Source organism: Ictidomys tridecemlineatus, chromosome 16 (assembly GCF_052094955.1).
Source record: "Ictidomys tridecemlineatus isolate mIctTri1 chromosome 16, mIctTri1.hap1, whole genome shotgun sequence".
Taxonomy (NCBI): domain Eukaryota; kingdom Metazoa; phylum Chordata; class Mammalia; order Rodentia; family Sciuridae; genus Ictidomys; species Ictidomys tridecemlineatus.
This window is the reverse complement of record NC_135492.1, coordinates 38,190,217-38,213,498: the sequence shown is the minus strand read 5'-3', so window position 1 is coordinate 38,213,498 and position 23,282 is coordinate 38,190,217. Positions and strand designations below refer to the sequence as shown.

At 57.6% G+C, this 23,282-nt stretch overlaps 1 protein-coding gene across 5 annotated transcripts in view; it reads left to right on the top strand.

Moving 5' to 3' along the window:
* Grip2 (glutamate receptor interacting protein 2) overlaps positions 1–23,282 on the top strand; it is a 66,500-nt gene that overhangs the window by 16,559 nt on the left and 26,659 nt on the right. For 2 of the 5 annotated variants that reach the window (XM_078033398.1, XM_078033397.1), the window contains exons 1-4: positions 13,316–13,381; positions 22,083–22,163; positions 22,396–22,531; positions 23,090–23,235. In XM_078033398.1, the coding sequence (XP_077889524.1) occupies positions 13,342–13,381; positions 22,083–22,163; positions 22,396–22,531; positions 23,090–23,235 (403 nt within the window). In that variant the 5' untranslated portion in view covers positions 13,316–13,341. Of the gene's footprint in view, positions 1–7,482; positions 7,607–13,314; positions 13,382–22,082; positions 22,164–22,395; positions 22,532–23,089; positions 23,236–23,282 lie in introns of those variants that run through there. The other 3 variants (XM_078033400.1, XM_078033401.1, XM_078033399.1) reach the window with 3 other exon arrangements.

Genomic DNA, 23,282 nt, shown 5'->3' with positions numbered 1-23,282 from the left:
TTTGCACTGCCTGCGTTAGCTGCCTGGCTCACAGATCCTCCAGGCTGAACCCTCGTTTCCTTCTTTTTTCCAGAAGATTTGACCCAGAGAGGCCTCTGCCCCCCCCACACTCTTCGCACCCCACTTCTTTCCCTTCCGACCCCTTATTTCAACCTGCGTTTTATTACACATGGATGACGCTGGTCATCCTCCCTCTGCCCTCGTAGAATGTGTTCCGAGTGGGTGTGCAAAGGCGGGAGGGTGTGTGTGTGTGTGTGTGTGTGTGTGTGTGTGTGTGTGTGTCCACCGCACTCTGACCCCACGTCTTCTCTCTCTCTGGAGCGCCAGCCCCTGCCTGAACCTTCCTGTGTCCCCTGACTCCCAGCCGGACAGGTCCCCTGGGATCCCACGGGTCACGGAAGCCCAGAGGCACGCAGGATCCCTGGGGACGGTCCTTGGCATTTAATGGCTTCATATAAAGTGCAGCCATGACGGATGGCCGCTTCGTCCAGCTGGAACCCGTCCACGCCGCAGTGGCCGGGGACTCGGAAAGACTTGTGGCCGGGATTCATCTTGGGAGCCTGCCCACCTATTCCTTGGGGACGTTTTAAAAAAATTTTCCCCTTAGTGCTTGGGACTCATTTTGTCTCCCGTGGCCTTGGGGACAGGGCTGAGAGCGAAGAGCAAGCGCACGCTGTGTGGCTGGCCTGGCCCCGTTCTCCCACTCACTCATTCATTCATTCATTCACTCAGCTGAGGTCCTGGGGAGCCATAGAGGATTGTAGGGTGGGAGAGTGGAGTGATCCTTTCACAAATGGGCCCGTTTGGACCCGAAAAGTCCTTGAAAAGGCCAACCCCGTTATTTGATAATAGGGAGCCTGAGGCCCAGAGTGGGCAGGTCTCATCCAGGTCACATGGTGGACCTTTGCCAGAAGCCCTGGGAAGGGGATATGGGTGGTGTGGAGAGGTCAGGAGTCATGGAGAGGGGTCTGGGCGGTGAGAAAAACCAACGGCTCACACTGTTGGTCTGGGGTCCAAGGAGGCCGATCCCCTGCTCTGCCCCCCTCTTGAATCTGATGACCTGTGGCTTGGGTCCTCGGTGGTCCTCACCCCGCACCAGGCATGCACCTGCCCCAGGACCTTTGCACTGGCTGCTGCCTGTAATTCTGCCGTTCTAACGGCCGGCGGCTGGACCCCAGGGTGGCGCGGACCCGTGACTGTGATGCCCTGCAGCTCCGAATCCACCATCTGGACTCCCTGGTGTGCCCTCCTGGGCTGTCCCCAGTCCCCTGTGACATGTGACTCTGAGATCCCATCTGGAAGCCTAGTGCCCTGGACTCGGATTCCTACACTGCAGTGGGTCTGTTAGATGGCCAGTGCCCGGGGACTTTGTTCAAACTGTTCACCCTGAAAAAAATCGAATGGACACATGCCATCTCGCAGCCAGGGCAGGCCATCGGAAGAAGCCAGAAGGTGCCCTTTGGGGACGTGATTGTCCCTTTCTGCATCTGGAGCCACAGGCGGGGCCATCTCTGGGGGTCACTTTTGAATGTCTGCCCCCTGTGACTCCTGGCCCCACTGTGCCGCTAGCAAGCTACGTGACCTCAGGCCCCGCTGTGGGGAGTCTGGGGGTGAAATGTCCTGCAGGATGGGGCCGTTTTGCTGGTGACACATGAGTGGGGACAGCCCCAGCTCCACTTTGGTGTTGTTTGAACCCGGGACTAAACCCAGGGCTGCTTTACCCCTGAACCACGTCCCCGATCCTTTTTATATTTTAGAGGCAGGGTCTCACTGAGATGCTTAGGGCCTCCCTAAGTTGACGAGGCTGGCCTCCCATTTGCGATCCTCCTGCCTCAGCCTCCTGAGCCGCTGGGATCCTAGGCACGTGCCACTGCACCCGGCTCCTCACCTCGATTCTTACCCCGTTTCACGAATTGGGGTCTCCCTGGCAGGTGCCGAAGGACCAACCAGGGGCCAGCGTGTGACACTGACTCCCACGTCTGATCAACATGCCCCTTTCCCAACCCCTGAGTCCGCAGCCAGATTCCCTCAGAAGGCGCGGAGGCCCCCGATTGTGGCATTCCGAGGTGGCAGGCGTGGGCAGGCTGTGTCCCTTTGCTGTTCCATTATGCTGTGTTTTCTGTAATCACGACGCCCACACGTTGGCGCCCGCACAAGAGCCGCATCTGTGTTCAGCACGGCGGGCGGGCACCAGGACGGGTTCAGAGCCAGGCTGCTCGGTTCACCCACCCCTCCTCCCTCCAGAGCCACGGGACCTCAGCCCTTCACCCGGCTCCTGGCACCTTGGTCTCCACATCTGTGACCTAGAGACAGATGATCACGTCCCCACCTCAAGGACTCACGTGCATAAAAGGGCTGCCAACACTCAGACTGCAAAGCCAGAATCAACATTAGTCATTTTAGTCTCAGGTTCCAGATGAGGAAACCGAGGCTCCAAAAGCAAAAGGCCTCACACGGAATCTTGAGCTGGTTTCCAGTCGCGGAGCCCTTGTGTGAGCCCCTGGACCGGGTGCAGCCCCGGGGGACCGAGCAACGCTACCTACACCCACTTGATGGGTGGCCAAGCAGCCCAGCGTTGGGGTCCTCCACCTCCTTGGTGACCATCCCCTCCCTGGGACTCATCAAGAGGAATCAGCGTGGTCCACGCTGCCATGGAGTGGCCCAAGGGGGGAGCCCTGGCCACGCTGCTGCTCCGGTGGCAGGAGGGGACATTACCTCCACCCAGGTGCCCCCCCATGTAACCTGCCTCCTGTAACCAGTGCCTGCCCAGGAATTCGCGCCTCATTATTGCTCTGCAGAGGCCTGCCACCTGTTTCCTGGCAGGTGGCCCTGTGTGGGCACCTGTCGGCCAGCCGCCCTGGCCCACACCAAAAACATGTGGCGGTATTTTTTTTGCTCTTGGCTCAGAAGCATCTTCGAGGCACCAGATGGCAGGGTTCAGCCCCGCCATCCCCTTGAGGGCTCTTTCTGGCTCTCGTTCCTTGGGTGGAGAGCAGGGGGTGAGTGGAGAGATGGAGGGAGGGGTGTGTTGGAGATACCTCCTCTGTGCTGGATGCTGTGTGATGTTGGAGCACCTGCTTTCCCTCTCTGATCGTCACCATCCCCATCTTCATGACAGGGCAGCAGTGAGGCCGCAGCTCCCCACCCTGGCGCCCAGGTCCCACGTCCAGCTTCAGCACTAGTTGTTAGTTTTTTTTTTTTTTTTTTAAAGCTCTTCAGATGGTCCTGATGAGAATCCAGGTGACATCACCTTCGCCTATCACAGCACCTGGGATGACAAACCTGTAGAGTTCTCAAGTTCTGTGCCTGGGAGAGGAAATGGCCCCAAAAGTGGTTCCCCTCTTGGTGACACATGCCCAGTTTGCAGGACATTTTGATCACCTCTGTCCCCACAGGGCATCCTAATGATGGGGTGTGTGTGTGTGAGCGCGTCCCTCGCTGTGACAAAACACCTTAGGTCATTAACTTAAGAACAGGAAAGGTGTGATTGGACCCATGGTTTCAAAGGTTGCAGGCTGTGTTCAACTGGCCCTGTTTCGCTCCGGGCGTGTGGCAAGGCAGCCCGCCATGCACGAGAAAAGCCGCAACGCGTACTGCGCTGCTACTGGGGAGTGAGCGGAGGGCGAGGCACAGCGGGTCCTGTTATACCTGTCAAGGACACGCCCCCAGTGACATCACTTCCTGTAGCTAAGCCCCACCCCTTAAAGGGTACTGGGAAGTGAAAAGAGGGCAGGACAGGGCGGGTCCTGTTATACCTGTCAAGGACACGCCCCCAGTGACCTCACTTCCTGCCACTAAGCCCCACCTCTTAGAGGGTACTGGGAAGTGAAAAGAAGGCAGGGACAAGACAGCTTCAGTTCAACCTGTCAAGGGCACACCCCCCAGTGACCTCACTTCCTGTATCTAAGCCCCACCCCTTAAAGGGTACTGGGAAGTCAAAAGAGAGCAGGACAAGGCGGGTCCTATTATATCTGTCAAGGGCACGCCCCCTGGTGACCTCACTTCCTGTCAGTAAGCCGCACCTCTTAGAGGGTACTGGGAGGTAAAAAGAAGATAGGGACAAGGCCGGTTCAGTTATACCTGTCAAGGCACGCCCCCAGTGACCTCACTTCCTGTAGCTAAGCCCCACCCCTTAAAGGGTACTGGGAAGTGAAAAGAGTGTGGGGACAGGGCAGTTTCTGTTATACCCTGTCAAGGGCACCCTCCCATGACCTCACTTCCTCCCATTAGGCCCCACCTCTTAAAGGTTCCACTACCTTGTAATAGTACCACGGTACGAGGACCAAGCCACTAATGGAGTGTCTATCAAAGACCCAAAGTCTAATGAGTCTATGGGGAACCCTCCAGATCCAAACTGCGGCGCTGAATTATCAATCATCGTCTTCTACAGTATCGCTGAGACAAGCTGAGGTCCAACCTGTTTGACCCTGGACCTGCTGCTGCTAACCTGGAGGAAGGAGCAGCTGCCCCGCTGATGGCCCATCCTCAAGGACACACCTCATTCCACCCAGCTTCCCTGCGCGTGCGCAGTGGCTCCTCCCTGTCTCCCTCTGTCCCTCACCTCCGTCCTTTCTCCCATCAGCAGCTGAGCGGGGAGAGTGTTGAATCAGAGGTCAGACCACCTCCCTCCTCTGCCCCCAGGACAGCAGTGACAAGCCAGAGTCCCCTGGAGGCCTGCATGCCCTCCCCCACAACTCTGCCCCCTCCCTCTTCTAAGCCTGTCTTTCAAAACGTCACCTTCTCACGGAAGCCTTTGAGGACCCACTCCCCTTTCTATCTCCACATTTTCAATGACTTGAAAACAATTTTCTGGTACCTGGGATTGAACCCAAGGATGCTTAACTACTGAACCACACCCCCAGCCCTTTTAATGTATTCTGAGACAAGGTCTTGCTAAATTATTGAGGCTGGCCTCCAACTTGTGATCCTCCTGCCTCAGCCTCCCAAGCCACCGGGATTACAGGCATGCACCACGGCGCCCGGCCCCCAAGTTTTTACCTTCGAACATGTTGCATCACTTGCTTACATATTAGATTTGTCATTTATGTTCTCTTCTCCCCGTTTGTACATCATCAGCATCGTGAAGGCCTGATTTCCAGGCCTGGCACACAGAGATGTGTTGAATGAATGCAGGAGCACATCTCTCCCTCTCCCGGCCTGGGGAGGTGATGGCAAGGGTCTCCCCCCACCCACCCACCTTTATACATGGCAGAGCCAGTCTCTGAGGCCTAGGTCTTATTTAGATCAGCGGAGCTGGGTGGCAGAAATGTCACTGCTTGGCCCATGGGGAAGGAAAAGCCTGGGAGATTAAAGGCATCTCTGATGAGATGCTAATTTGTTTCTGGAAGCAGGTGGGGGTGGCAGCAACGCAGGGCCTCTGGGGCTTTGTAAGGCTGAGGCCAAGGCTAGCCCGGATCCCTGTGATCTTTTTCCCTCCTTTGAACCCATCTCCTGGGCTTTGTGCAACTCGTTTTTTAAAGGGGAGACCACACACTCCTGTGTTACAATCCTGGCTTGGACACTCCAGAGGCTGTGTGACCTTAGGCAACAAGATAGACGTCTCTGGATCCTGGGATCCAGGAAATGAGAGTGCTATAAAGAGGGTCAGACTCCACAGCCTTGTGGCTCCTCCTCTGCCCCAGTCCTTTGCAAAACCTTTCATGAGCTTCCTTCACGGGTCCCCTCCCTGTCCCCTCAGTCACCCTGGGGCTACGACTTTTGCTGAAGGAACCCTGGAAAATTCTTGGGGGGGGGGAGGCGGGGTGGGCTTGCAGGTGCAGCTCAGGTAACCGGCAGGCTTGAGATGGCTGGAACCCGGAACTCGCAGCATCCCCGCCCCCAGTGCTGACTCTGCTCCCCGAAGCATCTGCCAGCTAAATTGCTCAGTCCCGGCCTCTGAGCCCACGAGGAATTCATTATCCAACTGTGGCCTCTTTTGACGGAAGGAGAGATCTGGGGGGAGATGGGGCTCTGCTGAAGGCAGAATTGGGAAGCAGATTGCTCTGTTTCTCATTCGTTCATTCATTGATTCATGGTGTCTTTGCTGACCCCTGCACCCCCCCTCACCCACCTTGGCTGTGTCCTGCCATCGGGGACTCTGAGACGAGAAAGACACTGGATGAGTTCAGGACTCTTTTGGGATCCCATACCAAAAACCCAACGAACTGGCTGAAACCAAGAAGGAAATGTATTGGCTTTAGTTGATGAAAAAGGAATATGTGGACTTCAGGCACGGTGGGCTCCAGGTGCCGACATGACATCAGCAGCAGCATTGAATTTTTCTCTCTTCCCTTTTTCTTTTGGGTACCAGGGTGCTGAACCACTGAGTCACATCCCCAGCCCTTTTCAAAATATTTAGAGACAAGGGTCTCGCTGAGTTGCTCTCAGTCTTCTCACCAAAGGGGGCATCGAGTGACAGCAGGTTTATCCTTGGCTAGACCTCCTGCTCCAGATTCTGGCTGTGTGTGCCACACTAGGAGGTCAGAGTGGAGGTTTACTGGGTGTGAGGCGGGAAGGAAGGCTTGACAGGTCAACTGAACTCTTGCTGAATACCTGGGACACGGATGCATGCCCTTTTACATTGGTCACCCCATTAGATGCCCAGCCAAGAGCTACCCACTGGACATCTTTGGCTCCAGGCTTGGGGGTCAGATAGACCATCTCAAGCTAGTATGAAATGCTTTCTAGCAGTCCCCACCCCCACCCCCCACTTCCTCTGTGGTTTTGCTTTCCACCGTGTCAGTTACTTGTGGTCAACATCAACCTGCAATTCTATGGAAAATTCTAGAAATGACTCATGTGAGTTTTCAACTGCACACTGTTCGGATTGGGGTAGGATAAAATCTGGAGCTATCCTGCTCCATCCAGCTCAGGATCGGATTCCTCTCTTTGTCCAGCGGATCCACCCTGTATATACTACCTCCTCGTTCGTCACTTAGCCTGCCTGGGTTATGAGATCAACGCTCGGGGTGTTGGAGTGTTAGTGTCCAAGCCAGAAAGTCAATAGTAGCCTAAGGCTACCCTAGCTCAATGTCACCATCCCCATGCCATCCACCTCACCTCAATTTGTCACAGGGGCATCTTCTGTCATCACGGGAAGAGTAAGTACAGTACAATGAGATATTGTGGACCCACTTCCACAAGGGCCAGGGCCTGGGGGCATCAACAGCCCTCCCAGGGGACAGAGGACAGGGATTGGTAGATTTCAGCAAAAAAGATGGGGGTGGAACCTGGCAGCACTTTTGGCGGGAAGGAGGCCTGGGGAACAGGGGACCCGTGGGGGTTGGCCATTTCTGAACTTGTGGGAGCCGGGCTCTCGCTTGTCCCGGATCGCGGTGGAGGAAGGGCCTTGTCGCCACCAATGCCACCACGGCGGCTGGCTCCGGGGAGGATTAGCTATTTTAGCAACTCGGGGAGGGAGGAGCGGGGAGCCGCGCAGCCTCTCCATTGAGCGCAGGCGGCTCCGGGGCGCGCAGAGGCGCGCGGGGCTCAGGGCGGCCCGGGAGGCCCGGGGACAGGCTGCGTCCCGTCCTGGACCGGAGGAGGGACACGATGCTGGCGGTGTCACTCAAGTGGCGACTGGGCGTGGTGAGGCGGAGGCTCAAAGGTACCGTGTGGGGAGCGCGGGATGGGCCGAGAGGGGACAGAGAACCAGGGCGCGCGGTGCGTCTGGATGGAGAAGAGAGGCTGGGGACGCCAGGGGGACACCCGGGTCCCCTCCCTGCGCCCAGTCACCCCCTGCTCTGCCCGATCTCTCTCTCTTGATGCTTTTTTGGGGTTCTGTTGTGGCCCTTTGGGGGGGGCTCTGGGTCTCTCCCTTTTCCGTCTCGGTCCCTTCTCTGTCCCTCTGTCTGTCCTTCTGTCTGTCCTTCTGTCTGTCCGTCTGTCCGTCTGTCTCAGATCCATTCTCTCCGTCTCCATCTCTTTGTCTAAGTCTCTCCAACTCGCTCTGGGTGTCCTCTCCTCCCTCTCTCTCTCTCTCTCTCTCTCTCTCTCTCTCTCTCTCTCTCTCTCTCTCTCCCTCCCCCTTTCCTCTGTCCCCTCTGTCACCTGGGGTCCTCCCGGGTCGCCTCCCTGCTCCTCCTCCTCTCTCTCCAGCTGGGTCCCTCTTTGCTCTATCTGTCCCCTCCTCTGTCCCCTCTTCTGTCCCCTCCTAGCGCTTCCCCAGTCCCTTCCTGGTCTCTGTCTGGGTCCCCCACCCCGTTCCCGGGGCATGTCACCCGTGGCTCCCCCCTACCCCCACTCAGGATCTGAGGTCGCCTCGCGCCTGGGTTGGGGTTGGGGTGGCCCCCGCGGGTGTGCCGGTGTGCGTGTGCCTGGAGATTGGGGACCGGGGCCGGGAGCCAGCGCTGCCCTTGGCTGTGGGCAGCATGAGTCTCTGCGGGGCTCCAGCCTGGTGCCACCTCCCTGGGCAGGAGTCCAGGTCCTCAGAGGAGCAGGGCGGAGGGGAGCCTCCCCAGGCTGTGGGACCCCAGCCCCACCTGCGGCCACGAGGATCTGCCATGGCTGCCCCTGTGACGGGGTAAGGGTGGGGGAGGTGGATTCACCATCCCTTGTGCCTTGGGCTCAGAACTAAGAATACTCTGGGCCATTAGCGGGAATGACAGTGGCACACACAGCTCAGTGCCACCGTGCGCCAGGCAGTGCGATCACTCGCTCCTTCCCCAACACACCCCGTGAAGTCAGGGCCACCCTTGTCCTGATGGTGCTGGAGGAAATGGAGGCACAGAGAGGTTAAGTAACTTGCCCAAGGACACACAGCTAACAGACGGAGGCTCCCGCCTGACGTCTCCCCACTCTCCTGGGGGACTGCAAGGGAGGGACTTGTCCACGTGCAGAGATAAAATCCCAGAGGAAAAGCACTCAGGAGATCCTAGGCCACGTGGCCTTGCGAGATGTCCCCAAACTCTGGGAGGGTCCAAAGAAGAGAAGCTTTGGTTTTTCTTGAGAGAAGTGAGCAAGGGCTTCGGGAGTGGGGTCTTGAAGGATGAGTAGGAGTTTGTAAGATTTAAAAAAAGATGGTGGGGCGTGGTTTGTGCACATGCCTGGAGGCTTGGGAGAGCTGCCCCAGGGGACTGTGAGAACTTGGGTGAGCATGAAGGGCCTGGGGAGAGGAGGCGGCCACCCAGAGGGCATAGACGGTGGGCTCTGTCCTGAGGGCAGTGGGAGTCATAGAGGGTTCTGCAGCAAGAGAGGACGGAGGGCAGCTTTGAGTGTCGGAATAGGCTTTGGCTCTGGTCTGCAGACCACGGATGGGGCTGCAGGGAGAGGCCAGGGCTGGGGTCCAGGCGGGGGACCAGGGCTGCAGGGCATGTGGGATTCGTGGACCCTGAGGCAGGAGAATAAACGGTGCCCGTGCCCCCATTCCACAAGTCTTTACTGAGCACCTGCTATGTGCCAGGTACTGTTCTAAGTCCTTGGGACCCAACATGGAACAAGACGGGTAAAAATCCCTGTCCTTGCCCTGCCAGGGGTAAACTCATCCTGAGCATTTATGGAGCACTTGCTGCATGCGCACAATGGATGGAGAAGGACCATACGGGGATCCCAAGGAGCCCAGCTCAGAACCCACCAGGGAGCTCCGGGCAGAGTGTCCCACCCAGGTGGAGATGCAGGGCAGCGGGACCTGCCGTGTTCTCGGCAGAGAACGGTAGTCGGACATGGTGACGGAGTAAAGAACATTCTGGAACATTCCGGAACATTCTAGAAGATTCTGAAACATTCCAGAATATTCCGGAACATTCCGGAACATTCTGGAACATTCAAGGACTCAGCACCTTCCTTCGAATGGACCTCCTCACTCTCACACGGAGCCTGCGTTGCCCTCAAGGCACCCAGGAGACCGAGGCCCAGAGGGCAGTTGACTTTTTCAAGGTCGCACACCTTGGAAGGAGCCATAGTGTCTGAGCTCCAAGCTCCAACATGTCACCTGGGGTGGGGCCTTCCTCAGCGACCCGTTTACCCAGCATCTCCTGCTGAGAGCGGGGACCCCTCTGTTGTGTCCCCAACCGGTGTACCCCTCTGGCTTTGACCAGGATCCCCATTCCTGCTGCCCCTGAGCTGGGTCACCTTGGGCGAGACGGCCATTCCCCTCCCCGGGGACCCTGCCTCGGTTTCCCTCCTGTGTCCCAGGGCAGGAAGCCTCTGGCTGCTCCCCCCCCAGCCCTGTCCCTGGGCTCGCTGCCCTTGAGCCGACCTTGACTCTCGGGCGCCCACATTTCCGTGTCTTGGCCGAGGAGTCGGTGACTCATAAGCAGATGTGCTGGGCAGGTGGGCGGGCCAGGCGGGGCGCGTCGCCAGCACACGGGGACAGCCACACAACTGGGGTGCCTGGGGTCCCCGAGCAATGACCTTGGGCAAGGTCCTTTCCCCTGGCTGAGCCCATGAGCCCCGTCTGCAGGATACACTCGTCAGGGAGGGTGTGCAGGCAGCTGGGGCCCCTTGGCGTTCCCGTTGGGGACAGAGGTGAAGCCGCCCCAGACTGGCTGGCGGGACCTGAAGCAGAGACAGCAGGTCCCACTTCTCCCCAGGCCACTCATGCACCCAAGGTCACTCCGCCAGGCACAGCCCGGCTTGACCTCAGGGGCCTCTTGGCAGAGAATGGTAGTTGGACATGGTGATGGAGATGAGGGACATTCCAGAATGTTCCGGAATGTTCTAGAATGTTCCGGAATGTTCTAGAATGTTCCAGAATGTTTTTTTTTTATCTCCATCACCATGTCCGACTACCGTTCTCTGCCGAGAACACGGCAGGTCCCTCCGCCCTGCATCTCCACCTGGGTGGGACCCTCTGCCCAGAGCTCCCTGGTGGGTTCTGAGCTGGGCTCCTTGGGATCCCCGTATGGTCCTTCGCCGCCGGACATTACACCTTGGTGTAGGACTTCAGGGTTCTCGGTCTCTCTTTTGTACTGCAGATGGAACCCAGGGGCCCTCGACCACGGAGCCCTGTCCCCAGCCCTATTTTGCCTTTTATTTAGAGACAGGGTCTCACTGAGTTGCTCAGGGCCTCGCTTTTGCTAAGGCTGGCTTGGAACTCGCGATCCTCCTGCCTCAGCCTCCTGAGCTGCGGGGATAAACAGGTGTGCGCCACTGTAACTATTCCCCACGGAAACCTCTGATCCAGCTTAGTTCCTGGCAGGTATAGTAAGTGCTCAATAAATATTTTTTGGAGTGACCAGGGAGATGGAGCCAAACCATGTTCCGGCTGAACACCGGCACGTGCCTTGCCTAGAGTTCTCAGAGGAGTTTGAAAAAACCCAGAACAACAACCACCACCTCAACAAAAAGCTTTGGGAACGGACAACTTACATTTCAGAGGAAGAACCTGAGGTTCAGAGAGGCCCCCTGCACGACTGTACCCTCCAGGGGGTGGGGGGAGGCTCAGAGCAAATACCAAACGACGCATGGCGCACCTTCCCCAGTCTTCTGAGGGTCCCCAGGAACAGCAACAGGGGACACCCAGCCCCCTGGCTCCATCCTTACTTGCTGGGCCACCTTGGGCAAGCCGTTCAACCTCTCTGGGCCCAATTGTTTATTGGAACTCCGCCTCGTTCCAAAGGGACCAACTGTTGCTTCTGGCCATTGGCTTGGGTCAAATCCAATACAAAGGAGCTCAGTGGGCAGATGGGGGCAGAGAGCGGAGCGCGGATCCTGTTTTCCTACCTGGCTCCTGGCGCCTCGGTCCCCCAGGGCCCCCCGCACAGCAGGCCCACAGAGAAGCAAGCGGCGGCGCCTGAGAGCTCTCCCGTAATCCACGGGTGACCTTTCAGAGGCTTCTCATGCACAAAAGTAAATTCCAAGGCTGCAGCGAGAGAGACCGGAGCGAGGCAAAGCTTCCGCCCGCCCATCTGTAATTGCTCATTTAAATGCATCTGCACCGAAAGCAAATGTTTTCTTAAGTGAAAGGGCAGCTGGTCCTCTAAGGCCTGTGGGGTGCTCTGTCCCTCCACGAAGGGGCTGAGGAAGGGGACGGGGCTGGGACTTAACCACCGAGCCCCATCCTCAGCCTGTTTTATAATTTATTTAGAGACAGGGTCTCACCGAGCTGCTTAGGGCTGGCCTCCAACTTGCGATCCTCCTGCCTCAGCCTCCCAAGCTTCTGGGATGACAGGGGTGCTCCACTGCCCCCCACTAAGCATCTTTTTTTTTTTTTTGATCTTTGGTTTCTCTGCTGGTCAAGGGGACCTGGCCTGGCTCCTGGACCCTGTCACCCAAACATTAAGGCATCTTGGGATGCGGGCCACACAGGAGAGACTTGGGCCTACAGACAGATTTTGAACCCAGATCAAAAAAAGTACCATCGGGGGTTGGAACAACAGGGGTAGCCAGAAATGTTGAGCTAAATTCCAGAAGCAGCCCTCAGCCTCTCGCAACCCGGCAGCCGTCTTCTATTACCCATGGAACATCACCTGTCCAGTTGGGTGCACTGTACGGTTGCCCAGGTTGTTGACTCCCACCGTTCAGGGCCACTTTTACCCTGACCTTCTCTTCAGAGAGTCTGGCCCTGGCTTGGTGAGAAGGGGGACAGAAGAAGTGGCTGCAGCTGGCTTCCGCCTGTCACAGATGGGTGCAGAAGGAGGCCCTGGGTGCCCGTTGGGATCTGCCTGGTCCGCCTTAAGCCAGGAGCGGGCAGGACTGAGGCCCAGCTGGGGGCGGGGGGGGGAGGGAAGGGGCAGCCTGCCAGCTGTGGCCAGAGCCTGTGACCAGCTGTGCCTGCCCGTCAAGCCCAGAGGCGGGCAGCTCGGTCACCAGCTCATTTGATCTTCAAATAAGCGTGTGGGGAGGTGGGGGGCGGGGGGGGGGGCTGACCAGGGGGAAACTGAGGCTCCGCGGGAGGAGGCCGGACCCTCTGGGCTCCAGCACAAGGATTTCTAAACTGAGACCTGCAGGGACACGTCCCCACATGGTGCCACCTTCAGAGAGTTGACCCGACTCGTGGGGTTTCTGTGCAGGTTTTGTGCAACGGGGTATTTTATGAAATAAAAGCAATCATCAAGTTTGGGCCTCGCTGTGCCCATTTTCCAGGTGGAAAAACTGAGGCCCGGGGAGGGGACGCACTGGCCAGAGTGCCAGGGCGTGTTGGAGCCGCACTGTTCCCGAGGGTCTCAGCGCAGAGACCCCTTGTCCAGACTCAGCCCGGGGGGGACTGAGGACCCCATCCCAGAGCCAGCCCTGATGACAGCTGTGTCCCCTTTAAGCAGGGAGCCGCCCTTGGCAGTGGGTGGACTCGGGGCCCAGCCAGTGGGAGCCGAGGTCCCCTCCCTGTCCCTCCCTGGGAAGGAGGAGGCCCCGCCCGGTGGCTCCAGGGGACTTGGTGGGCAGCGGCTGGGGACAGAAGGGGACATGCTGTGCGGGCTGAGCCGGGAGACCCCTGGAGAGGCCGGTAGGTGAGGTGGGCGGGGCCAGGGGGCTGCACACGCAGGTCGCAGGGGCTGCCACCAAGCCTGGGGACCAGGGTGACCAGCCCTTGGGACTGCCACTCCCAGAGGCCCAGGGACTTGGCAGAGTGTTGAGGGGGGTGGTGGTAAAGGAGATGTCCCCGAGCGCTGGCTGGGTGGCAGGAGGGTGGGGCACAGTCGCCACATTCCTGGGGAGTGGCCGTGGGGCAGCGCTCGGGTGCTCTTGTCTGTCTGTCCGTCCATCCACTCATCTCTGGGCGACTTCGCCTAACTTCCCCGGCCCCAGATCACTCGGTACTCGGTGCCCTGCGGTCACCCCGTCCCATCTGTCCTCCTTCACCCACCCCCGCCACCTGCATGCTCTGGACACAGCGGCACAATGGCTTTAAGGGCTGTGGTCCCAGAGGGCAGAAGAGGAGACTGAGGGTCAGGGAGGACCACTTAGATGACTTTAATAGCACCACGCCCCCTTCCCTGCTCGGAAGGACCCAGAAACTCTTTCTCCCACTCCCCACCCTGGTAAGGGGTCCTCAGAGGTCAGCCCTGTGCCCAGACTCAGCCCCACCACCCCCCAGCAGCAGGGGTAAGAAGAGTGACATTGTGTGACTTTTTTCGGCTTTGGGGCTCTGTTCTAAGTGCTTTTTGTGTGTGTGCATTTTTTCTCATTTAAATCCTCAAGAGAGTACCGTAAATGGCGTACCGTTATTATTCTCCCCCATTTTACAGCTAGGGAAACTGAGGCACGGGATAGTAGGTGACTTGTCTCTATCAGGTGACCTCTCTCTCCTTTCTTGAACTCTCTAACCCGTCTTTGATGATTTACTTGATCCTCTCCGCTGCAGCCCTCACCCTCCTGTCCTCCCCAGGTCCCAGAACCTCCTGAGTTGACACCTGCTTCCGTTGACATCAGCCCAAAGGCTCTTTTTTTTTTTTTTTTTTTTGAAGTACAAAAAAAGCAGCTTCAGGTGCAGTGGGATCCAGGTGCTCAATTAGCATCATTAGGACTCTGGGCTTCATTTCCAGACAGACTCTTCTTGACCTTCAAGCTTAAGGTCAACCAACTCTAAGGAAAGAGCCTGTTTTCTGACAGTTCCAGCAAAAGTTGCTGGGCTGGCCCTCATTGGCCCAGCTTGGATCCCACTGCTGACCAATCACTGGGCTTCTGAGTGGTGCCCGCCCCCTGGGGCTGGAGGGATTGTGGCCTGATTGGCTGGGGCTGGGCCAATCAGAGACAGGCTTAGATCCCACACCCATTGCTGACCAATCACTGGGCTTCTGAGTGGTGCCCGCCCCCTGGGGCTGGAGGGATTGTGGTCTGATTGGCTGGGTCTTAGCCAATCAGAGGCAGGCCCATCCCCAGGCTGGCCAATCCCAGCAGGTCCGCGCACAGACTGGGCCAGGAAGCCCCGCCCCGAGCATCCACTTTCCCGCCTCTAGGATGGGAGGCCTTTTCTGACTTCCCTGTCACAAAGATGTCCTTGTCCCCAGGGCCTGAGTGAACAGTTGGCCACCCAGCAGGGGCCTGGAGCCAGGGAGGCCCGGGTTCCGCCGCTTCCGAAGCCCTGGCCTTGAATCACTTGCGTCTCTTTGATCCCCCTTCTCCCAACCCATAAATGGCAAATGAATTCAAAAAAGATTTGTTGGACAGTGACCCGTGTCCAGCCAGCCCCGGAGTCGACAGACGGAAGCCCAGCCCAGTCCCTGCCTGCCCCTGACATCCCAGAGGACAGATAAATCAGTGTGTTTTAGAAAAAGTCCAAAAAAAGCAGCTAGTGAGATGCTGTGCAGCTTACCAGCCGAGCGACCACTCTGAGCTCCCACCAAATAGGGAAATCCATGAGTTCAATCTTCAATGTCCTTTCCCCTGCCCTTCCCCGCCCCCAGAAAAGCTGAAGAGGAGGCCCCCCGCCATAAATTCCTGAAGGAAGTGAGAGAAGCACTTTGTACAGGCTGGGAACAGTATTCTAGGCAGAGCAAGAGCCAGTGCAAAGGCCCTGGGGTAGGGTGTGTAGAACAGCCATTGGAGTGCCAGCAGGCAGGAGTGGAGCCGGGGAAGAGGGGAGCATTAGGAGGTGAGGTTGGGGAGGCCAGAGGCTGTCACGGTGGGGAGGACTGTGGATGGGATCTTCTCAGTGCTCCAGGAAGCCACTATTGGAAAATTAAGTCATTCTGTAGGTGACCCAGTTTTGAGGTCATATCCTTGCTATAGCCAGTGGCAGAGGGAGGGCAGAGGGGCACAGACCTAGAGCACAGATGGCCAAGCCTGAGCCACCTCCCACCTGGTTGGGGACTGCCATGCCCCCTGGAGATGGGCTCTGGCAGGGGTGTGGCCCCAGGTCCTGCGCACTGCATGGAAGGTAACTTGGGGACCCTGGAAGTCCCCTTCCCAATGCCCTGACCCCTGTCAGTGGCCCACTGCCCTCCTGTGTAGGGAGGAGAGAGGACCCAAGGGTTAAGGATGTGGCCTTTGGGGATTCAGAGAGGCCCAGCTCCTGGATGCTGTGCAGCTTACTAGCCCAGTGACCTCTCTGATCATCCATCTCCCTAATTGAGAGACAGGATCTCGTTAAGTTCCCTGGGACCTTGCTAAATTGCCGAGGCTGGCCTCCACCTTGTGATCCTCCTGCCTCAGCCTCCAAGCCCCTGGGATTACTGGCATGTGCCAGGGGTACTCTTAATTAATTTTCTCTTACAATCCTTGGCACTGAGTGAATCAGACGTTCTGTGAGAAATGCTCAGATGCCTGTTCTCTGGAACTTAGCAGCCCCAGAGCTACAGGCGTGGTCCCTTAGCCCCCTCCAGGCCTATCCTGGAGTTGGGGAGCAGCCAAGAATGGACCTGGAAGGTAGGGCCAGAGCCCTGGGGAAGCTAAACAATCCTGGATCGGTGCTGTGTGACATTGAGCCGTTTCCTAAACCTCTCTGTGCCTCAGTTTCCTCATCTATACCATACAGGTGATAATGGCGCCCGCCATTTAAGACTAGCGTGAGGATAACGTTGTGGTCATTTTCAAGTTCTTAGAACAAGTCCTGGGTTCAAATTCTGGCCCTGCCCTTCACCACTTCACCTGTTGATCTTCCAAATGGGAATAACGCTGATACCATCTCCAGAGTGACCGGGATTAAGTGAGATGCTATTTATCCAGCGCATACCATCGTCCCCTGATCCAGAGCGGTGGTTGCCATAACTCTAGGAAAACCTTTGAATGCTCTGGGGGACAGAAAAGGAACCACTGTGCTTCCTCTGCACCCTACACCAGGTCCCCTTGACCCGAGAGCAGGGTAGGAGCGCCCCCATTCTGCAGAGGGCAAAACTGAGGCTCTGAGAGCAGCGTCCGGCCTCAGATCTCTTTTAGAGCCGAAAGCTGGGGGGTGGGGCAAGGATTGTCACTGGGCCCCCCTCCCCCCAGCATCCTTGAAAGGTTGAAGCCAGGGGACAGTGGGGGCCACAATGGAGCCAGGTAGGTGCCCCCTTCTGCATTGGCACATGGGGGCTCCTGATGATGGCCGGCTGTCCCTTGTGTCCAAGCTGATCCCATGCACCGGCTCATTCCAGGCCCGCGGAGCCAGCTGTCAATCAACCTTGGAGCTCAGCTGACAGCCCCACCCCTGAGCCCCACCCCCCATCCCTTTTGGGGTCCTCTGATCCGAGGGGTGACTTCTCTTTTGTTAACCTTAAAGAAGTCCCTCCCCACTCAGCAGGGGACAGCAGGGGGACCAGGCCCCAGGTGTAGGGGGAGGGGGCTGGATTTCTGGCAAGATCTTTCCCTGCACTCCCTGCTCCCCAAAGCCACATTTTTCTGCTGGGGACTGGGGACCCGGTTGGCTTCATGATGGAAATGAATTCCCCTCCGAAGCCAGTTCTTGGGCAAAAAAATCTCCTAATTACCCATCGCTGGAAGGAGTCGAAGTGGGGGGGGGGGAACATGTGGATAAAAATATCTCTGTTTTTTTTGTTTTTTTTTTAATGCACGTTTCCCGATGCAAAAGGGTTGGGAAAGATGTTTTTGAAAAGCCTTCATCGCTAAAGCATGTAATTACCAGGCCCCAGAACAAAGAGGGACAGGGAGGCACTGCGCATGCGCCTGAGGGAGGGGGCTGGGGTCTGAACCCCAGGGTTGTTTTTTTTAAAAAATTTTCTATAAATAATGTCACCCCAGCTTCTCAAACCCCAGGCCAACAAGGGCAGACGCCTGCATTTCACCGATAGGGAAACGGAGGCTCAAGTTGGTGACACTGATGCTGCTTCTTTGATCCTTGGTCTGCTGCCCCTCACCCCAGGGTGATCTTCAAAGTGACAGCACGCCTTCCTTCCGGGTGGCTTTCTGAATATGTGGAGGGGTCTGGGTTATGCGGAAACCTCTTGGGCGACAACTTATCTGGGACCTCTTGGCCAAAATGCGCGTGTCTTCCCCTGGGAAGTCCTTCCCAAGGTCTGACTTATTGCCCATGGATTCTCTGTTGGCACACAGTGCTTTGAATCTTGGTTTGCAGCTCCCTCCACTCCCCAGCAAGCTGGGAAAAGAAGCATTTTGAGCCCAAAGCCAGGAAAATCGGGGAGAAATGAGGGAATTGGGGTCACTCCGTGTTGAGACAAGCAGACCCGCACACTTCAGCTGTCCCAAGGGTGTCCCCAGGGTGTCACCGTGCAGCCCAGCTCAGCAATGGAGCAAAAGCTGAATACTGGATGAGATGAACTTGCAGGAGACCACGCCAGGAACTGGGTTCTCTCTTTAGCGGCTAGTGGGTGCAGCCTGGGTGTCAGACCCCGAATTGGGGGAACCCTGTCCATCATCCTTTCTCCAAGTTTCTGATTCTTTTGATCATCAGGGCTCAAAACTCCACCTTGGACCTATCGCCTTGCTCAGCTCTGCTCTCTGGGGCTCTTGCTCTGAATTTGGTGAACTTGGTCCCCAGCTTCCTTAAGCGGATTGCCACCCCCCTCCACGCCCCTTGTCCCATCCATGCACAAACCTCCCAGCAGGCAGCTTAGCTCCCCGTCTTCCCGGGACACGGGAGGAGAGAGGGATTTTCCAGTGACAGAATCTAATTTGCACGGGATAAGACACATTTTCATTTCAGAATCGCCCTCGTGAAATACGCGACACGCTCCCTGTCACACAGTTGACAGAATCCAGTCTTTCTAATTTTATTAGCTCGGAAACATCTTGTTGAATCGAAATGAAGTGCGTATTAGGGAGCCCTAATGGGAGGCATTAGACTTAATAGGGTGTTACTTGCCTCCGTAGCAGCTGATGCGACAGGGGGTCTGGGGAAGGAGGGGGCAGCCGAGCTGCTGGGGACCCAGCCCCAGGGGGCCCAGGAAAGTGAGCACCGGCTGAACTGCTGTTTGATTTGTTATTTAGCAGCTCCTGCCAAGCCAAGGGCAGGCAGCTATTTGGTGGAGCAGTGACTGGGGAGCTGGGACAGTGTCTCAGGGGTTAGAGTGAAGATGGTGGCATTGCCAGGACCCTGAAACCCTGCTCCAGGCTGGCCCCTCCTTCTCCCACACTGAGCCCCGCCCATGGATGAGCCTGCCCCTTACCCAGCCTGGCCCCGCCCCTTTCCCAGACTGGCTCCGCCCCTTCCCCGGGCAAACCCCGCCCTTTCCCAGACTGAGCCCCGCCTCTGGCTAAGCCCGCCCCTTACCCAGGCTGGCTCCGCCCTCCCCCAATCTGAGCCCCGCCCCTGGCTGAGCCTGCCCCTTACCCAGGCTGGCTCCACCCCTTACCCAGGCGGGCCCCGCCCTCTCCCAGACTGAGCCCCACCCCTAGCTGAACACGCCCCTCACGCAGGCTGAGCCTTCCCCTTACCCAAGATGGCCCCGCCCCTTCTCAGACTAAGCCCCGCCCCTTACTTAGGCTGGTCCCGCCCCTTACAGGGATGAGCCCCACCCTTTTCCCAGGGTGGCCCTCTCCTCTCCCAGACTGAGCTCAGCCGCTGGCTAAACATGACCCTCACCCAGGCTGGCCCCGCCCTTTCCCAGACTTAGCCCCGCCTCTGGTTGGCCCCGCCCTGATCCGGGTTAGCTCCGCCCCTTTCCCACGGTTGAGCCCCGCCCCTTTCCCACGGATGAGCCCCGCCCCTTTCCCACGGATGAGCCCCGCCCCTTTCCCAGGCTGGCCCCGCCCCTGCCTGTGGAGCTCCTGCCCAGCGCAGGCTTACGTTGCTGTCGTGGGGAACCTTTGGCAGGGTCTGGAGTGATTTCAGGTTGACACCCGGCCTCTGGTGACACTTGAACTTCCTACAGCGCAGAAGAGAGGCTCCCCGCCGTCACCACCAGAACTTATCTAGCGGAAAATGTCATTATTGTAGAGGTTGAAAAGTCCCTGTGGACTGAGCCCTGGTCTTGGTGTGACTCAGTCCCCACCTGGACCCCAAGTTGAGCCTGGACTTGGCCCATCCCAAGTCCTGATTCAGGGCCAGGTCCATTTACCCAGGCTGACCCCTAATCTGACCCTCCCCCACATAACAAAGACCTGCAGGGATGGAGTACGTCCTCTGCCACCTGCCCAGGTGGCTCCCCCTACCCTCCTTTCTGTCCCTGAGCAGGGAGGTGGGGGAAGGGGCGTGGCCTCTGGCAGGTGGCGGAGGGCGGGGGCAGGACACTCAGGAGACCTGGCTGGAGCCAGGGGGTCAGGGAGGCAGGGAGACCCTTCTCTGGCGGCAGCCTCAGTTTGCCTATCTGTCAAGTGGGCATGATGGTAGCCTCTGCCTCTTCCCAGAGTCACTGTGAGTCGTGAACAGGACCGAATGAGACAGTGTGGGTGGGCAGGACGTGAGGGGTAATCTGGAATACGATCAGAGTAACAAAGGGCATGGCGTGGGAGGCCGGTCCTGCCGTGGTCACAGTGGAAATCTAGCTTCAGGTCACCTTGAAATGCACAGACGACCTCTCAGGAAAGTCAGGCAAACCTCAGGTGCCGAAAAAGATCCAAAAAAGGAGCGGTGCGGGGCCTGAGGGTGTACGCCTGCCCCCGCCGCAACTCTGGAGGCTGAGGCAGGAGGATCGCAAGTTGGAGGCCAGCCTCAACAACTTAGCAAAAGATGAGAAACAGATATTCGATACATCTATTCCATCACCTTTGTACTAGAGATCCCCCCTAGCACCACTGGGCAAGTTATAGAAATACAAGGGACCAAGATTCGAAAGTAACACAACTGTCCTTTCATACAGATGACATGATCATGTCTGGAAGTTCCCGAGGACGCAGAGCGACTTGGGACCCTCTCGTGTCTTTTTTTTTTGGTGGCAGGGGGAAGGGGCACACACCCACTCTGAGTGCTCCGGCGGCTTCTTACACAGTGAACCCCGTCCTTGCAGAATCACCCCATCAATCCCACTCCTGAGGCTTTATCCAAGGGAAGTGGAAATTCAAGTTCCAACTCAAACCTGGATGGAAATGTTTGTCATGCTCCCTGCAAAATGAGCCCAAGTTGGAAACAACAGAAACGCCTTTCACCAGATGAAAGGCAAAAAAAAAAAAATCTGGTACAGCCACTGAGTGGAACACGCGTTGTTGATAATAACAAGAAACAAAATACCCAGCCACGCCATGCGGGTGAATAGCGAATGATTATGCTAAGTCACACACACACAAAAAATGAGGCTCAAAAGCCTCTAATACGGTAGGACTCCATTTCCCTTCTGGAAAGGGCAAAATTACAGGACCGGAACCAAGGCTGGCAAGGGACAGATATAAAGGAGCAGCAAAGGAGAATTTGAGGAGGTGATGGAAATGTCCCACAGCTTAATGATAGAGGTGGTTAAGAGGCATTTCCCAAACCTTGGGTCGATAATATTAGGGAAAAAAAAGTAGCCTTTGTATTAAACATGTATAGAGTTTTGGTTTTTTCCTGCTTCTTTCCTGGATGCTACAGTAGGGCAACTATTTTTTTCCCGTATTTATTTCATATTAAGGATTCTAAGGTGTCTAGAGATGATTTAGGGTGTACTCAAGACAAGCCAGGTGTGGAGGCACAGGGCCTGTGATCCCAGCGACTTGGGAGGCTGAGGCAGGAGGATCGCAGGTTGGAGGCCAGCCTCCACAACTCAGTGAAGCCCCAAACAACCAAGATCCTGTCTCCAAATGGAAAAATAAAAAGGGCTGGGGATGTGGCTCAGTGGGTAAGGGCCCCTGGGTTTGGTCCCTGGTACCATAAGTCCTCACAAATAAGCCTTGGTTATGGCCACTCAAGACTGAGTCGGTACTGTCTCTCGTGGGCGGTGGCACCTGCGTGTGGCTGAGCTCCCCGTCTCTGCAGGTAGGCAAGCGCGGCCCCTCCTGGCAGGGTCAGCAGCCGTGGGTTCTGATCTGCTTTGTAACAACTCCCCAGCTGTGTGGCCCTGGACTTGGAACTATCCCTCTCTGAGCCTCAGCTTCCTTCTGGGGTACAGTGGAATTGTCTCACCCACCAGAGTAACGTCACCGCCCGCAGATGGCGCTGAGGCTTCGACCACAGAGTGGCCCGGAAGCTCCAGGACCTGGCGGGGACTCACCGCGGTGCCATTTGACCAGAAGAGCCGGGGTGGAGGGCGGGGGGACTTCTTTAGGACAAGGGAGTCCATGTTCCCTAGAGGAGGATCCGGGGTTCCTAGTGGCTGCCACCCACAGCCCCAGGCAGGGGGCGCCCTCTGGGCTGAGATACGGTGGAAACCAGGGTGTCTTGTCTTTGTCCCCTGCAGACGATGGGCCGTACTCCAAAGGTGGCAAGGACGCGGGAGGCCCTGAGGTGGCCCTGGCATGCCGCAGACAGAGTATCCCAGGTAACGACATCTCTGTCCTCCCCCCTCATTCTGCCACTCGCTTGCTGTGTGACCTGGGGCCAGTCGCTCCACCTCTCTGATCCTCCGCTATAAAAAAAAAAAAATGAGATGATATCCCTCCGCCTTTAGCAACGCAGTGCGCATGCCTCCCCGGGGTTGGCCTCGCCTGTCTTGGACCAGGGGACCCCAGCACCGTCCCCTGCTGCGTGCTCACGGTCCCGTCTTCCTGCAGAGGAGTTCCGAGGGGTCATCATGGTGGAGCTGATCAAGCGGGAGGGCAGCACCCTGGGCCTGACCATCTCCGGAGGCACCGATAAGGATGGGAAGCCCAGGGTCTCCAACCTGAGGCCGGGGGGCCTCGCAGCCAGGTGAGGCAGGGGCTTGGTCGGGGACAGCAGGAGGGGGACAGGAAGGAGTCCCGAGAGCCTGGGCTGTTCCCTCTGTCTAGAATGCTGTTCCCTGCAGTACCTACCCAGCAGGCTCCTCGGGCGCTGCTAGGTGCCCATGTGAGCCAGGACCAACATTAGGGAGTGACACCGATGTGACATTCTGGACCTTCCTTGGGCTTGTCCCTGGGCTGGCCAGAGTCATCATCCAGAAGGTCATCCCAGCAGCTCAGGAGGCTGAGGCAGGAGGATCGCAGATCGGAGGCCAGCCTCTCAGCGAGGCCCTAAGCAACTCAGCATGAAAAAAAAATAAACCTGCTTCGAGGACAAGATGGGACGGGGGGGGGGGGACAGAGTGGGGAGGCCTGGTGTCCCCCATCCTCGGGGTTCAGATCTGCCCTCGCTGGACACGCCCTTGGCCTCTCTGGGCCTCGACTTTCCCATTTTGTCCAAAGGAGGATCCCCAGAAATCCTCAGGGTCCCGGGGAGGGGAGGTGGGTCTGTGCGGCCCGGTCACTCTGGGGGTCCCCCCTGGTTTAGGAGCGACCTGCTGAACGTGGGGGACTACATCCGGTCAGTGAACGGGATCCACCTGACCAGGCTGCGGCACGACGAGATCATCACTCTGCTCAAAAACGTGGGCGAGCGCGTGGTGTTGGAGGTGGAGTATGAGCTGCCCCCGCCTGGTGGGTGCCCCCCGGGAACGCTGCCTCACGGCTACCTCCTGCCAGGG